The sequence below is a fragment of the Venustampulla echinocandica genome (genome assembly GCF_003357145.1).
Source record: "Venustampulla echinocandica strain BP 5553 chromosome Unknown scaffold_6, whole genome shotgun sequence".
Classification (NCBI taxonomy): Eukaryota; Fungi; Ascomycota; class Leotiomycetes; order Helotiales; family Pleuroascaceae; genus Venustampulla; species Venustampulla echinocandica.
Window position 1 is genome coordinate 49,837 of NW_022474211.1, and position 16,797 is coordinate 66,633.

Genomic DNA, 16,797 nt, shown 5'->3' on the forward strand with positions numbered 1-16,797 from the left:
GATGTAGGAGTTAGTAACATCCAAATTTCTAATAGCTCTGCCTACAGAGATCATTAAGGTCTATTAAAATAGTTAGTAGTAGCGGTGCACAAACATGACGACAGTATGCAATAAAGCATGCAATGCTCTACAGGTTACCAACATCTTAGAGGTCAGAAAAGGATGTTTAGTACTATATATTACAACTCAGACGTATTTATACCTGAGTAGCGTCATAAAATCGGCGTATCCCCAGAATTAATCTGTGTCCCATCCTCACTATTTTCTCGACTGCTATCTAACAAGCCCCTCCCCTCACCATGCTCATCCGCGCCCAAGTCCGAAGTCCTAACTATGCCAGCCGTCTTCCTCGTCTCCTCCGCCCCATTCAGCACGTACCATACATCTTTCTTGGTAAGAAGACCCTGCAAAACACCCCGGTCGCTAAAGAGGACGTATCGTAGGCCGAGTTTTTGGAAGTAGTTCGCGGTGAGAAGGAGACTTGAGCGTGAGGGGAGGGTGAGTGGCGTTTGGTCCATCCATTGTCGGAGGTCAAGCGTCGTCCGGGGGTCGGCGAGGGGCTGATGCGAGAAGTAGGCTTCTGTTTCTGGGGAAAGTGAACGTGGGGGTTGGGTTGAAGTATGGAGGTTATACTCTAGTTCTGCCCGGGAGATGTATCCTAGCAGTATAGCTTCTCGTGGTTCTGAGATCACTGGAAAGCTGCGATAGGGGTGTGTTGCGAGGATGCCTCTTAAGGATTTTATAGTATGCCCCGTTGCTGTAAGGACAACGAGATCCTCAATCCGAGTCATGATTTGGCTGGCGGGTATATCTGGGATGAGGGTTTCGTCGCTATTGTCGAGGAAAGGATACCCATTGAAGTGGATCCAACTTTCGTAGATGCCGCGTCTGCCAAATGCGTCTCCTACCCATTTGCTGAACATGACAGCAATCATGATGGGGAGAACGTAGGTGAGAGCTCCAGTGAGCTCAAACATGATTACGACGATCGACACTGTCATTCTAGTAACGCCACCAAGTGCTGCCGCTGCACCGATAATCGCATATGTTCCCGGTATGACACAGGGAACATCTGGTTGGCATGATGCGAATGGGAAAAAGGTCGGGTGGTTGTGGACCCAGATATCCATGATAATTCCGACGGCTCGCCCAACGAGAGCACCTATAGCCATGGAAGGCAGAATGATACCTGCCGGTATCAGAAGGCCAAACGTGATTGAGGCTAGAAAGAAGCCTAGTATGGCGGCAAAGAGCAGTAAGAGTACGGTGCTAGCCGAACCAGCTCCAGTCTTGCACAACCCAAACTGATCATCGCGTACTTTAGAGCACTCCGCAAAAAGAGAGTACACGAGTTCGGAGGACTGTGCTCGCATATAAAGGTTGGGGTAGTTGACAAGAGCGGTAACGAGCGCGACGAGGAGGACTTGGATAATTGGCCCAGGTAGCCATCCGGTAGATTGTCTCCATTGAGCGATCTTCATGTTCAATTTGATGAACAGCCCTCCATAAACGCCCTAACAGAGAGTTAGATAAGATTCATGCCGCAATCCACTTTTACTTACCCCTAATATTCCCAGTATTACAAAAGGAATCAGCTCAAAACCATGCCACCCAGCACTATAGGTTACTTGATACATAACAAGCGTTCCACTTCTAAATGGATCGAATGCTTGCAACGTTACGGCAGCTGTCATGGCGCAAACAAAGCTCTCCCACATGGTCTTATCCGGGAAATAATAAGATAGTTGCTAGTTCCATGTTAGAATAAGAGCCGCACAGCTAGAGGTATTCAACTAACTTCGAGACTGAAAAGGACCCCTCCGATTGGAGAGCCAAACGCAACGGATATGCCCGCCGCAGCCGCAGCAGAGAGAACCTCCCGTTTGCGAGCTAAGAGTCGTTAGACACTGGTAAAAGCAACAACTTAACCAGACTTACCCTCATTCCCATTGATGCTCGGAAAAATCCTCATGAAAAGGTTGGCACAACAGCATGCAACATGGACAAGTGGACCTTCTTTTCCCAGCCACATTCCAGATGCAACTGCAAGACACTATCAAAGTTAGTAAATGACGATCCGAAACCCCAATGATTTGACTTACCAGTCCAAGGGACTTTATAACTAACGTCCAGGTTCCCATAAAACGCCGGATGACGAAGCCTCCCAGCACCGTCTTAATCTCGGGAATCCCACTGTGCTTTGCGTACACGGCGTATTCCTTTACCAAGACAGTTGCAGAAATAGCAAAAAGTATCTTTCAACGGACGAGTCAGCGAAACTCCAAAATCCAGCAAGATGGGAACATACCGAAAACGCGATATAAAAGAAATATTCTACAAACCATTTACCCCCACCAGACGTAATATGCAACGCAAGACTCCATGGGACCCAATCCCGACATTGTGCAATCCCATCATACCCGTAGCAACAGAAATATTTGTTTAAATAAAAGCCCCCGCCATCCTCTCCTGCAGTACAGTATCCCGTCTTTATATCCGCAAGCCAGTCGCTGGCAATGTCTATTGTTGCAGCGAGAACACCCGCGGCAAGTCCAGTCAGAATTAGGACAACCCATATTTGACTGGCATCCAGTGATTTCTGGACGTAGCCTAACAATCCAGTAGCCTTCGAGTATAGCATGCGAAGCCGTTGTCGTTCCTTGGTATATTCGAAAATCCAATCAATTGCAGTCATATCCTCATATCCGACTCTTCGACCCGGGCCCTCAACATTCCAGTCCAGTGGGCCTCCATCTTTTGGCTGGGCATTATTTAGGCTATCCGTACCTCCAACGCCTAACACCAAGTTCTGCGGCCGGCCTCCGTTGGGATTCGGAGACCCATATCTGGGGGAAGGCGTAGCTTGTTGTGACGAGGCACCACTGCCAGAAAATGCCGACAGAAACCTCGATGCAGAACCTTGCTTTTGTTTGCGCTTGAATGATACCATCTGCTCGCCATCAAGCTCTAGAGGGTCCTCAGCAATCAATGCCTCGTTCCTCATATGCCTTGCGACAGGATCATCGCTATCGGAGTCGCTATCGGTGTTGTCTTCGACGGTTGGTTGGTGTAAGGGGCTTTGGCTTGACGATGAACTGCTCTGCGATGTAGGCTGCATATAGCTCGTCGATGAGCTTGCCATATTCAAGGCTGCTGGCGCATATCGTTGATTTGGGCGTGTATGTTATCCCCTATGGAATTAATGTCGTCTTGTACCCCTTCGAGGCTGACATCTCGGCAAATTCTCGGGTAAACCCCACATCCTTGAACCTGGAGTGGCGCTGATGTCAATATATTCCATCTTCTCCAGTTTCGTACTTTCATGAATCTAAGAGCAAGTACATTAGACGACTATCAAAATGGCTGAGAAGGATGTAACCACGTCGAATCCCCCTGCGGAATCCGCGGCTCTAGCTGATCCATCGGCGGCATTTGAGAAGATGCAAGAACTTCTCAAAACGAAAAACGACACATCTAGATTTGTTGGTCTCGCCCTTCTCAAGAGTGTGCTTGACAATGGCCAGCTAGTTCAGGACCCAGAAAAATTGCGTGTCCTCTGGGAAGCCATGTCACCGAAGTTCTTGGATCGCCTTCTTCAAGCCCAAGAAAATGAAAAAATTAGCAAAATAGAGGCGAAAGAGATGGTTGATCTTGCTGTAGCTGTTATTCATACCTTTTCCAAATTACTACCTCAAGATGCTCTCAAAGAGAGAAGGCTCACTGGGAGGATAGATCCACTTGTCAAGGCACTCATTCGAAGGTTAGTAGACCCGCTCATTGTTCGATATCACGGCCTAACTAACATGGCTTAGCACTTCGAGCACCACAGAGTTGATTTTACAAAGTCTTTTGACCATTGTTAGCCAGCCCGAAGGTGCTTTAGAGATGTTACGTGTGCAAGACTTATCGCCCTTGATCGAGATTGCTACTCAGCACTCACTTGTGCTCGATATTCTCAGTTACACATGGCTCAATGCTTCAACGGTTAACACCGAAATACCAGCAGTCCGGCAAAGCATTGACAATGTGCTTACAAAACTTGTTGTTGTATTCAAACAAACAGACGCAGTCACTTTGATGCAGTCTGTTGCCGATTTCCTCCCAAAGTTACCAGCTGAAGTAAGCATTCCTAGTTCAAGCTATCAGTTGACTCATATCTAACCAACCCTAGACTCTATCCCCGGAGGCAAATTGGCTTGTACCTCTTGTATCAAGTCTACGCAACCTTGTCTCGAAAAAACCTACCGCAGCTGGTCGAGCTGCCTATAGTAAACTGGCTGCTGTTTTACTCCAAGCATATCCGGTGCAATGCCCCATTCTGCTGTTCAAAGATAGCATCTTGAAGACCGAAGACAGCAAACCATTTTCGTACCTTTTAATCAATCTTCTCCTTATCGATTTACGCTCATCATTCCCCTCATTGCTTTCGCAACTCAATAGTACCGAGTATTATTCCATATCTCAGCGGCTAGCAGCTACGTGTGATATCCTCTCGTCTTTCATAGGATTTCTAATCAGGAGTCTCGATGACGAAGCCAGTCATCCCTCCTTCAGCATGCCACCAGACCTATTGCTGAAGTTGCGGAAAGATATTTCCGAAACAATGTCTCTTATGATTGAATATCTTCGAGATAGATGGGATGCGTCTATTGCCGGGGCGTCTGGGTTGCATCCCGAAGCCCGTGCAGGAACTGCTGCCAGCTTAGGGGGCAAAAGACTCACATTGACTTGGGATTCAAAGGAAGCTGATGTAGTGGCTGATCCCTTGGTTTTGGCTGGCATTAGAGTTCTGGCTATCTGGATCCGAGAGGACGAGAATGATAATCTACGCAATGAGAGTTCTGGCTTGATGGATATGCTCGTTGAACTTTACAATGGAAGCGCTGAAGGAACACTTGATTTCCGCTATCCAGTCTTGCTTGCTCTGGATCCCATTCTACTTTCAGAGCGTGGCGTGGAAGGATTTCTTGAGCACAACGGTTGGATGGTGTTATTTAATGACCTGGAATCAACGATCCAGACCAGCCCACTTACTATTTCGGAAGCCTCCCGAGGACTTGAGATTGTCCGTGTTTTACTGAGTGTCATAGATCATCCATCAACATATCTTCCAAATGAAGAATGGATGGCGGTCATTGGGTTGGCAGCATCCATGAAGGCAGCGGCCAATACACCTCCTTTGGTTCTTGAGTTTCAGATTGGGGTTCTCCAGCTTTCGACGGCGATTCTTTCGAAAGCAGCACAAGGAGTGCAAAAACGATATGTCACCAGCATTCCAGCTCTACTAGGCCTTGTGAATCAGCTAGAGGTTCTAGTTAAAAACATAAGTTCAACAGAGGCTGCTGATTTACTAGATCTGTTGGAGGATGTGTCACTGGAGTTAGAGAACTTACGGGCGGTTCGATGATTATGACAAGCCCAGCAATTACCGCCAGAAATCGAAGCTGGCCACAATCAAGCTCAAAGTGTCACAAATCTGGGATTTATTTAAAGCCATAATTTAGGTTGGCCTCCAGCTGGGGCTTCCTTCCATGCTACTCCGCATGAGATTTCCAGGGGAACTTGGAGTTTTGGGCTAGCTCAGATATTATTATCCCACATCAAGATATATTGATTAAGACGAATCCGGAAATTCATTTGGTTGCCATGATATCAATCTGTACGAGCCGCATGGACGAAATGCCGAACCTGGATCGATGAATATCGACGGAATTGTTAAACAGTAGCTTCAATACCCAATGTTTATCATGCCAGTAAAGGCAGTATTACTTCAGGAGTGGCCCGGCTCGGACGAATTAGGGATACGATACTTTACTTAGCTGTTGTTGGTCGAAGTATGGTAGAGTTTTTCTAGTCGTCGAAGATAGATCTCAAATTAGGAGATTCTTCTAGGAGAACTACAGCTCAGCATAGCTCTACCCTATTGCCCTGAAATATTACCAAATTCCAGGAGTTAATTTGACCAGTTTAAAGACATCATATATAGCCAATAAGCGGACCGATCCTGAATACTGAATGCCCGTGTCTTCGAATATGTCATGGATAACACATAATATTTGACGCTTCACTATGGAGATTTATACACCCTTCGCTTTCCAACTATATTTTCAGACTCTCAGGGGAAGGAGATTTGGCAAGCGCAATATTGCCTTACAATTACCTCTCTTCCAAATATTAAATGTAGTATTATAATTTCTATTCTCCTCACAAGCTCAACATCCACACTTTAAAAGAACAACCACCTCAAATAAAAATTTCTAGCCATTGACGGCGCCCTATATTCAATACTCTACTAAGAATATAGCGCTCGATACTCACCCGTATCTCTAATAAAATCAACGCAGATGCTCTCTCGCAACAAGATAGCCGTACATCAAGTGAGGGGGCCACTATCAAAGCACCCCAAAAATCCAAAAGAATAGGAGGAACATGCTACGATCAGAGGCACTCCATACCCTTTGACCTCAGATAAGCTATTCTGGCTGCCCTACTAGAGCCCTACGTAGCATATCAAAAGAATATTCCACAAGCTTAACTAATTTATATTGAGTTTCAGACTTGCCACTGGTAGGAAGACTATTCTACATCTAGGATTACTATAGCCTAGATTAATAGTACGGAATATTATTGCTTCATCACTATTTATTTTGAAGGATAAGATAAGATCAACGAAACTGAGAATGGAGGAGCATTTTACATCTGGAGACTCCAACGTTAGAGAATATTATTTAGAGCCTCGTTATTCATTTAACCTTAGGCTGAGTGCCATAGATTAGCTTTGAGAGACTTTGATATGAAAAATATCTTGCATGTCTAAGCCAATGGGGAGGGGAACTTAGTGAGCCTAAGATATAGTTTCAGGGCTGTTACTGTCCTTCCATATGGGTACTTACGAAGTATCCTTTTTGAGCCGCTGCTTTACGTATATATTCGCATGACTTTTACTGGGGAAAGGATAGCCGCGTTCCAAGACTAATCCCGTCAGATTTACATCATAAGATGATGAAAATGCCTTGGACGGATCACCGGCCCTTGATGCCCTCTGGAATTCTGTATTCAGAACGACGCGCATGGTGGCGTGGTATCTGCTGATATATAACATTCAAGAAATCAAACTCTACCAATCATCTAAAAACATACGTTTAATGATTTCATCTCGAGCCTCAAGCCACGAAAATGCCCAAGCTCTATGAAACTTGGTTCTGCACCACCAGTGGCGTTTCACACTCGAAGGCATATCTGCAGTTGACTTAACGGCCAATTCAATCAGAGACACCCACACCATCTTGTAGCTCTCGGGCCACATCCCCAGAAAAGATCCTCCAAAATTTCACGTCAAGTCAACGTAAGCATGCCCGCAGACGCATGGAATGTCCTGATATTACCTTCTACGCCGCAAAACACAACGTCCACATAATCCCTAACCAACCGGCACCTCCCGTCATTCATAGCACACCAGTCCCCCATTCGCGCGCGTCTCACAACGTAGCCACGAGTCTCACATCTTTTCTATTTCGCAGGGCATGGGCGGCCCAAGCAGGCGGCTCCCGTACACCAAATCCACGCCACCTGGGTCCCTGATACCCCGATGGCCGGAGAACCTGCAAACCCCAGAACTCCCGAAGACGGCATCCATCATCACCAAACAAAACTCAAGTCCAGTTGGTATCCGTTTCCAAGCAAGTTGTCCAAGCGTACGAAGTACCAGGCTGTCCATTTGTAGCAATGCGAGGGAGCCAACCGGGACCCCCCCATTCACGAAACGGCCACTCAGAGTCTAAGTCCCTCAGCCCTCTCTCACGGACCCCATGTTCGCATTGGCTACGACCCAATCTTCAGCAATATCCCAGTTATGCCACCTGGCTCTAGGATACCTTCAAACAGGGAGCGCACTTCATTGGGGAAATGTCCCAAATCCGAGTGCAATGGGCTTAGGGAGATATCGCCATTACTGGATCAGGTGCACGAAAAGCGGCACTGCGGCGTTTGTGGCTGCGGCTTGGTGGAGTAGTGAGGTTGCTGTTGTTGTTCTTGCATTATTGGAAGTGTGTGGGGGTTCCACGGCCCAGTTTGGAATACGTACATTATTTGCAAGATGGTCTTTTGGACCATTTTAGTTGCTTGAAGAAGCGACTGTGGAGCGTGAATGATACACAATTGGAGAGGGTTAAAGTTGAGTCATGAGGATGTATTGGAGCAAAAGAGGTATGTAGACTTTAGGGCTATAGAAGGAAATATAGGGAATGAATTACTCGTTAGAGGATCTTGAGGCAAGTACGTACTCCGTACCTGTCTCGGACCTACTGGTTCATGCTTAAACAGCAAGGCCTGGTGGCGCTATAGTTCATACCGTCAAGGAGTAAAGTCGGCCATCCTTGGTGCTTATCTCAAGGAGTACATTACGGCATTCTGCAAAAGGGCGGCAAAGTAAGGGACTGCCCGCCGGCCCTGAGCTCACGTAGCATCTGACATGCATACTTATACCTATTTATACTGTACTACGTAAACACATCCCGCCGTGGAGTTTAGGTAGCTAGACGGTAACAGCCGGCAACATTTAACGAAGTGGTTAGAAACAGATATGGAGGAAGAAAGCGCGATTTGGGACTGCCGAACCATCGAATGGTGTGAGGAAGAAGAGCGATTTGGTACTGCCCAAACTATCGAGTGGTTATCTGCAAAGGAACGCAAGTGAACCCTTACCACGTCATAGCCACGCCTTTGAATTGCCCGAATCTTTTCACATGGTAAAGCAATCAGCGCCTGTGCTCACTTTGTTGCTGTCCGTGGAGAACCTTGCAGGAGATCACCTCGTTCATACCACGAGGGCGAAGGCCTCGCGCACGCTCGTATGCACGCCACTTGCTCTCGGGCCCCGTGGTGGTGGCAACTAGTGGAAGCTTTATATGCATGCCGGATACTACGTACAAGAGGGAATGATCTGTAGTCCACTTGTGACAAGAATAGTTTACATACGGCTCTTACTACGTAGCCGGTAGAAACAACCGAGTCTGAAAACGGATACGGACTATCCCTCCGTATACTCCTTTCCTGGGCTTGCTTAAGCAAGCTAAACCGCTATGTGGTCCCCGAGGAAAACGTCCACCCCTGGGCTGGGATATAGTGAGACATAAAAGATTCTTGAAAACTTCTAGCTTTTCGTATTATGACATAAAGAGGGCCGTGCCTTATCGAAATGCGAACGTGCATCTGCAATCGCACAGACACTTGTCCGTTTTTAATTATATACTCGCAAGGCTGGGCGCCCGATGCACCGCTAGAGCACTGGAACACCATTGATTGCAACGTCAGCAAGAGTAGGTGTCCGAGAACGGTGCCAATTTGATCTTCCGGCAGTGAGTTGAAGATCGACAATCTCGCAAGCTTATTCGCATTGGGATATGCACACATCGACGAAGAAAGACTCTCGAGAGGAAAGAGGAAAGAGGAACAGAGATGCCGCAAGCACGCACACTGAGAAGACGTTGATCTAGAGCACAGGTAAAGCAGGCTGAGAGGATGTATGAACCCGCGAGCTACGAATTGCCGCTTGCAATTCTAGATCGAGGATGTTGGCCATACCCCTTTTTGCGTTGGAATGGTGGGGATTAACACGCGAACTAGAGAGACGCCATAGAAGGAAGGTGAAACATATGCCTATCGTATGCCTCAACGAATAGGCTCCAGTGGTGGAGAAAACCACGTGGAACAGCCAGTCAGTGCCCGCAAGCTCGGAGACGGGAAATAAGCGTGTTCTTGTCAGGACAGTAGTCATTCCATTTAATAATACCTCCGCTAATGGAAAGGGGAAGATAAACGGCCACTTAGACAGATCCCGTCCCTGTAGAATTATATTGAAAAATGCGGGGAATTGCGATGCGTTTCTTAGGGAGTCTACTACTTACGGAGGAGGCAATCATCCTAGACTATTAAAAATCTTCAGGCACCCGCCCGGCAAAACCTATTATTTGGGATACTGAAACAAGAGGTGAGGCGGAGTTCTGTAACAGATCCAAAATTTAATTTGTGTTGTGGCGCATGAGGTTACTCCGTACTGTGGCCGGTCAATAGGGATGTTTGCTAGGTATTCTATGATCGCCTTACTAGGGGTACGGTCATATTACGGGATAGATCGGCCAGATATGATTGTGACGTGATGGATCTGAGGCGATCTGAATCAAAAGAGCGCCCGAGGACACCAGGTGGCGGCCAAAAGAAGGGCAGATCGGCGACGTTGCGTTAAAGGGACCGAGAATCGGCTCGCTCCAGATGGCTTCCAGTGTGGAGGCTTGGTGAGGGACTTCCAGAAAATAATCATAAATAATTGAATTAAATGGGTGTGGAGGCAATCCTTCATGTGGCAGTACCTTGTAAGCAAAGCTGGTATTTATTTAGAGGCTGTGATATCCCGATTTAGTAAAAAAGGCTACTGAAGGAAGCCAGCCGGGAAATTCGGGTCATCGGAGTAAGACCGAACAGGAGTTTAGGGTGTTCTGGAAGGAAGGATTTCCGGCATATGGCTCGAAGCTTTTTAAAGCCACACTGTTGCTGTGAGGCTGTCAATAAATAATGATAATCAAGTCAGCATTAGACGCCTCCATGCTCTAAGTACCCAACATGAATGTGGGCCATTACGGATAGTAAGCAGGCCACGAGGGGAAAACTCTCTTTCTGCGTCGGCCGCAACTGGGGTTCCTCATACTCGTCTGACATCTCCATCGTCATCCAGGAATCATACTGAAATCCTTATATAACACGAAGGAGCACCACCATCAAAATAGCACCTTGCAACTGTGACACCTGGAAGGATGTATAAGGATCCCGGAACCTAACGGCGAGCGAACGCATAGGTCAGTGCACCTTGCTCCACCCTTTTCAGTATTGCATCCGACCGATCTATTGGTATTAGGGCGCAACAATAATGCGCCATGCGCCTTGCCCCCTATGCGCGTGCTCGGATGCATACTTCGAGATGCTGATGATCGCCGTTCTCTGCTTCTACTGCATTGTATTGCGGCACCGTCGGTGGCCAAATCAGTTAATGCATGGGAAGTGATAAGTGTAACGTGCGGCGGCGGGGTTGTGAACGTGGGATAAGATAAGCGGAAGTTCGAGGCGATACCTCGTGTTTTGAAGTCCCACACAGTAATTGTAGATCTGGAAATAGATGCTGAGAATTTGTGCCCATTATTGGCATGAAGTGCCAGAAGTAAAGCACAGCAGGGAGTATCCTATCACCAACCCCTTTCCTAGCCAAAGTAGCTTTCCACGGTGCGGCCGGTCGGACCTCCAGCTTACGGAGTACTCCACCGAGCTTGTAGTAGCAAGACCAATAATACATAACTAGCGATGGGGTCATTTCCCATTTTCCTCACGATCCAATGAATTGACTGGTGCAATCCGGGAATTCGACAAAGGCTGACGGTGGAAAACGTGCGAAGGTCTCAGCCACTGCGAATGGCCCCGCTACGTTATTCAAGTTGACCTTGGACGCTTCGTTTGGCGGTTCAGCTAAGGAATTCGCTGGCCAAATCGCATCTTGCGGATCGCTGGTGGAGTTGCTTTAGAACAAGCGTAGAACGTTCGCTCTTGACATATCTCCCAACGGACTGGGTTGGTGGATGGGATCAGCTGTGGGGTTTCCGATAGGGTAACAAAGGGTCCGCTTGGCAGCTGGAATGCCACGCGATACCCAAGCGGTGTTCTACTGAATGCAACGGAAAGTATGAGACACTGTGACGGAATTTCAGCCGTATGACAGAGATTTGAAAAATTAAGGTCGAGTACTGACTCGTGGCGTCAGAAACGACAAAATGGTAATAACATTGCAAAGCTTGCGGGTCACCAGATCTCGCTCTCGGATGAAAGGTTGACTAAACGATCTGGAAACCAAGGAACCAAGGAACCAAGCTGAGACTTTGCGAAGACAATTTAAAAAGAAATACTAAGAATAGAGTAGCAGACGGTGTTCTCCGATTACCTACCAACGAAGAGGCGGCTTTCTCCGGTGCGAAGCTGCACCTTAACCTATTGTTCTATAGATTAAGCAGAACTTCAGTAGGGCATTGAAAGTGTTGCGACCGGTCTCTCAGTCCGATTCTCCGGCAAAATTGCCTCGAGTAACATCGTGCAATATCTGAATGAGATACATCATCAGCCTGCTCGCGAAGTTCCTCATTATTACCTATTTAAGGATTCAGGATGAGGGTTGCGCCGCCGGGACGAGTGTCGTCGCCGGGTCCAATCAGAAAAGTAACTCAACGCACCACGAGCCCGCGAACCACGCGTGAGCCACGTTCTCCTTAGATAGGCGTGAGATTGGTTCCTGACCGTCTCGGACGCTGTTCCTTGACACTTGCCAGAAAATGGCCAGTAGATGAAATCGGCGTCCCACCTCAAACTGATCCGCAGACCGATTGGGAAGGTGGGTGTGAAGCTTGGTGTTTGACATTGAATGTGCTGGAGGAGTGCATCTGGAAGCGTATGATTATTGCCCAGGGAACGGAACCCCGACCTGGCTGGGACGAAAATAAATACGCGAATGGATTGAGGGATTCAGCGCTTTCTCGGGCAGGCGTTTCTCTGGGTTTTCGAGATACCCATTTTCTGTTTTATTGGTCGCAAATCTTTGAAAGTGGTCGTCACACACACTCCACGCGAGAGGTCTGGACAGAGCACATACATGCAAAGCATGACGAAAAGGTCCGGCGCACTCTATCACGACAGTTGACATGCAGTCGGATTAGCAGCTATCCAACTGAGCACGAAGCTTGGTAGAGGTAATATGGGGGCCACACTTTGGATAAATAGGCATTGCCATTCTTGGCCATCACTGATGGATCGCTGGATGGGGCGGGTGATTCGCACGGGATGGCGCCAACCATCCCCGATGGAGAATTATAGATTGTAATACGAGTCTTTGCATGCGCGTAATAACGGAGTGATAGGGTGAGCGATTCCTAGAGGATTGGGGATGAATGGCAACCAACACCTAGGAAAGTTGAAAACGTCTGGGGAGTTTGATTTATCATAACTACTTTGCGCGTTTGGTATTTCTTTTGGTGGGGCCATGATGCTTTGCTAGGTTGTTTCTTCTGCTGAAAAGCAAAAGGCTGCTCTGTACTTCCTTTTAGTTGACAGGGGCAAATAAATGAGCGGTGGCAATGAGGCAAGGGCGTTGATACTCCGTGGCCTGACATGGAGGGCGATCCTCAGGGTATAAACTGCATAGTAATGAAGCAAATAAGTAATCAGGGGAGAATATACGATTCGCGGGATTCAGTATCCCCCTGATCGTCTGCATTTGGTTCTCGGCTCCAGATCGTCGTCCTACTGTAGATATTTGCTTGTGGCCCTTGGTCCTATAAATTATGGAACCGACGATTAAGCAACTTCGAGTGAGAACAATGGTAACAAACAGTAGCCACCTCGGCCCGCACCTTAGGTAAACGGTTCTTGGGCCAATGGCGAGATAGGTTGGGACAGGCTGGGTAAAAGACCGGACGGTTTTGAGTTCCTGCGACGGGACAAAGGGTTTTGACGATCCCAGAAGCGCTTGGCAGACTGTGAAACTATTCACAAGGAGTTGAGTTCTTAAAGTCTTCACACTCGCACCTCATATGGTGGCAACATAAGTCTAGCCTTCGGCAGTTGAACCTCTGGCCTGAGCGATCTGCTTGTGTTGGGCGATGCGGTAAGACTGCGGCACGGTAGCCGTTTACCATCCACCATCGTTGGCGGTTGAGTCCATGGCACTCTAGGATATCCGATACCCGCTTTCTAAATCGAGATGTTGTTGCGATGGTGGTTGGTTACACTGCTTGCGGCTGGGAGACTCTCGACTCGAGAGTCGAGTCGTGTGCCTCTCTGTCTGGGAAATGCCCCTTCCCTGAAGGCCGCTACATGGTGACAAGAAGCAATTAAATCGAAACGGTATTGTTGAGTCCATGACGCATATTATTGCCATCAGCATTGAATGATTGCTTGTTTGCGCCTTTCTTTTTCGATCTGCAAGGTGGTTTGTGTGGCATCGTAGCCGCGCATGCTCTCTCGTACTTGTACGGAGTAGTCATGTATTTGTAACTTTTCCCGGTCCAAATTTGGATCATCGACCACCCCCGACTAACCTCCACTTTAATATGCGCTGCAACTTTGCTTTCTGCATTTTATTGTTGGGGTGCATTGGCGAGGTTGTCATTATTATCGTCCTTTGAAGCGCTTGCAGGTCCTGCTCAGGGCTTGTCAACAACGAAAGGTCATCCGTACCTTACCTACGTACATCGAGTCTTTGATATCGCTTACAGTTGTGAGTACAGGGCAACAAGACCGAGGAATGAGCCCATTGTGTTCGATATCGGAGAAGCATGCCGCCACTATACGAAATCTACGGTACGAAGCATGATAGTTCGTCCGAGTGATCTGAAACATTGCCATGTGGCAATTGCAATAGTGGTGCACGTTCTATTATATCGTTCGTCGTTAGAATGCTGGACCTGGGAAGCCCACACCACAAAGAATGGACCAATTTTCCGGAAAAGAAGATCCACCAACCCGTCCATCGGAAGCCAAAGCATACAACCTTATATTTTTAACGAGGCGCATCTTGAAAAGCCGGTCTGATCTTCTCTCTTATGTCGAGTGATATTCATTAATTTTCGAAGCAGCCACCCGGCAGAATGAAGAGTTCTTTTTGGGGGATAGGCACACCATCCCCACGTTCCGGAAACAGGAAACTACGAGAAACGAACGAGTCGCGGAGATGGTTTCAGATTACGTGCGGAGAGATCGTTGATATCGCGCCGGAATCCATGGTTTATGTTCCTAGCAGACTACCATCTCCCATGCCAGCTTCCTTATATCGTATGATTTCGTATCAAAAAGAAAACCCGCTGGAACTAAAAGTCTAGAAGATCGGTAGAGGACAGCGCCACTGGCATCTTCAGATGGCTCGGGCCTCCGTCCAGGATGCCAGAGTGGTGGCGGTACTTCACCCACGCCCGGTTCCAAAGTCCAACCGATCTGATAACGCCATTCGAATGGGTCCCATGTGAAAAGAGAGGTTACTTTTCAACGGAGAGCCTTTCAGTTTGGCCCCGGAACCTCTCCCCGTGCAATCAGGGCCTATTGCGCCTGCTCCCTGGGCTTCTTAGGCCCGCATACCCCATGGCCATGGAGAAACGAAACAGGGGCTTTCTCAGAAACAATCCCTCCTGAGTTGAAATAGTTTGTACGCCAGTAGTTACTACTCCTGTGCTCCGCACTGCGAACTCCTGTACTTGCGCTACGTCCGGATTGTGGTCCGGACCCTACGCTGCCTAGTCGATCAATATTCGCGGATAGGTAGCTGAGTACAGAGACCTCCGGGAGCCTTGAAATTGGGAACGCCAGAACACGCGGCCTTGGTGCTGCAGAGGTAACGAGGCATTAAAGTTTATATGAGCCTACAGAGCATACCGCAGCTCGCCGGAATACGCAGATGGTGCGAGTGTGCCATCTGAGGGACGGGGACAGTTCCTGGTGCCGTATCCCGTGTCTTGGGGAGACTTGGTTGACGAAAGAGGCCCGAAAGTACCTCTACAGGCCGAAGAAGCTACCAATTCCTCAGTCGGACATCATTCAGGCTGCTTTGTTACCTGCATCAGCTGGCTGCCGGACAGGCCTGCGCCTCGTGTGGCTTGCTGGTTACCACAGAACGCAAGAAGTCTGCACGTAGTACAGTACGTATGAAGCATAACAATCAAGAAGAGAGCGGCAGCATTTTGCAAGCAAGCAAGCGATCGTGAAGATTTATTGCAAAGTCGAATTAATATATGAGTCGACGGCAGAGCAGGCCTTTATCCTTTCAGCATGCGACGTCGTTCGAGTGCTGCTGAACCTGAGCCTGAGCCTGAAGCTGATAGGACCTGAGAGCGAAAACAGGGCGGCTTGTTGCCGTAGTTCCAGCTCGGTGCAGCAGTAATGCTGGAAGTCCGCAACGGCCATACTTCGAAGGCACTGATATGGAATGATTGGGCACAACGCCCTACGAGGTATTGACTTCGCAGAAGGCAAGGTACTTCTGTACTAAAGGGTGTACGGAACACCGCAACCGGGCGCTCTGACTGGACTCTTCCAAGGCCTACTCTGTATACGCCCGATAGGTGCTCTCGAAAGATTAGCTACCTACTTCGACAGGACAAGCGTCTCTCTCTTACTCGGCGCCCATCTAGGTGCCTACGGGGTAGTTGTGCTGTCTCGCCTCTACCAGTGCTACAGCAGTACTCGTACCTGCCAGTGAGGAAACTCCTTACTGACATACGACGTAAACTGCAGCGGCAATAAAAACCATCATGGCCAGGCCTGCGCCGTGACTGTGCAGACCCTGCAGAGCATCGCATCCCCTGGGTTACGTGAAAGAACAAGGAGTTTCCAGGAGCAACACCAGCTCGACAGGCACCGCTTGCATATGAACCCTGAGGCCAGCCACAGGAGCAGCGGCTGCCACTGCCACTGCCACTGCCACTGCTGGACCATCAATCATCATCCACCTCGTCAGGGCTCCTGGCCTTGTCTAACCCCCCTCGGGCAATGCTGGGACGTACTGTGCAGCAAGTAGTACTGCGGTACTTTACGAAGCATTGCGGTACTGAAGTCTTGTGCTGCACAGTCTGCAGAGTACTTGCGGCGTACAAATTCCTGGACGAAAGGATTGCGAGCAGAGAGGGGCATTGTCATTGCACCATTCAGTCCTCTCCGGGGTATTATATACTGCTGCCCACCGAATGCTACGTCCTGTTCCACTAGGTCCACTGCCCGCCC

At 48.4% G+C, this 16,797-nt stretch overlaps 2 protein-coding genes across 2 annotated transcripts; one reads left to right on the forward strand and one right to left on the reverse strand.

Moving 5' to 3' along the window:
* Window positions 1-212: 212 nt before the first annotated feature.
* Window positions 213-3,142, reverse strand: BP5553_07446 (uncharacterized protein; the record flags this gene model as incomplete). Its single annotated transcript, XM_032016069.1, has 6 exons — window positions 213-1,514; window positions 1,563-1,748; window positions 1,799-1,890; window positions 1,939-2,053; window positions 2,103-2,255; window positions 2,309-3,142. The coding sequence occupies 6 exons, from the start codon at window positions 3,140-3,142 to the stop codon at window positions 213-215; spliced, it is 2,682 nt and encodes an 893-aa protein (XP_031867300.1).
* Window positions 3,143-3,359: 217 nt separating this feature from the next.
* On the forward strand, window positions 3,360-5,407 carry BP5553_07447 (Uncharacterized protein; the record flags this gene model as incomplete). Its single annotated transcript, XM_032016070.1, has 3 exons — window positions 3,360-3,760; window positions 3,813-4,119; window positions 4,172-5,407. The coding sequence occupies 3 exons, from the start codon at window positions 3,360-3,362 to the stop codon at window positions 5,405-5,407; spliced, it is 1,944 nt and encodes a 647-aa protein (XP_031867301.1).
* Window positions 5,408-16,797: the final 11,390 nt, after the last annotated feature.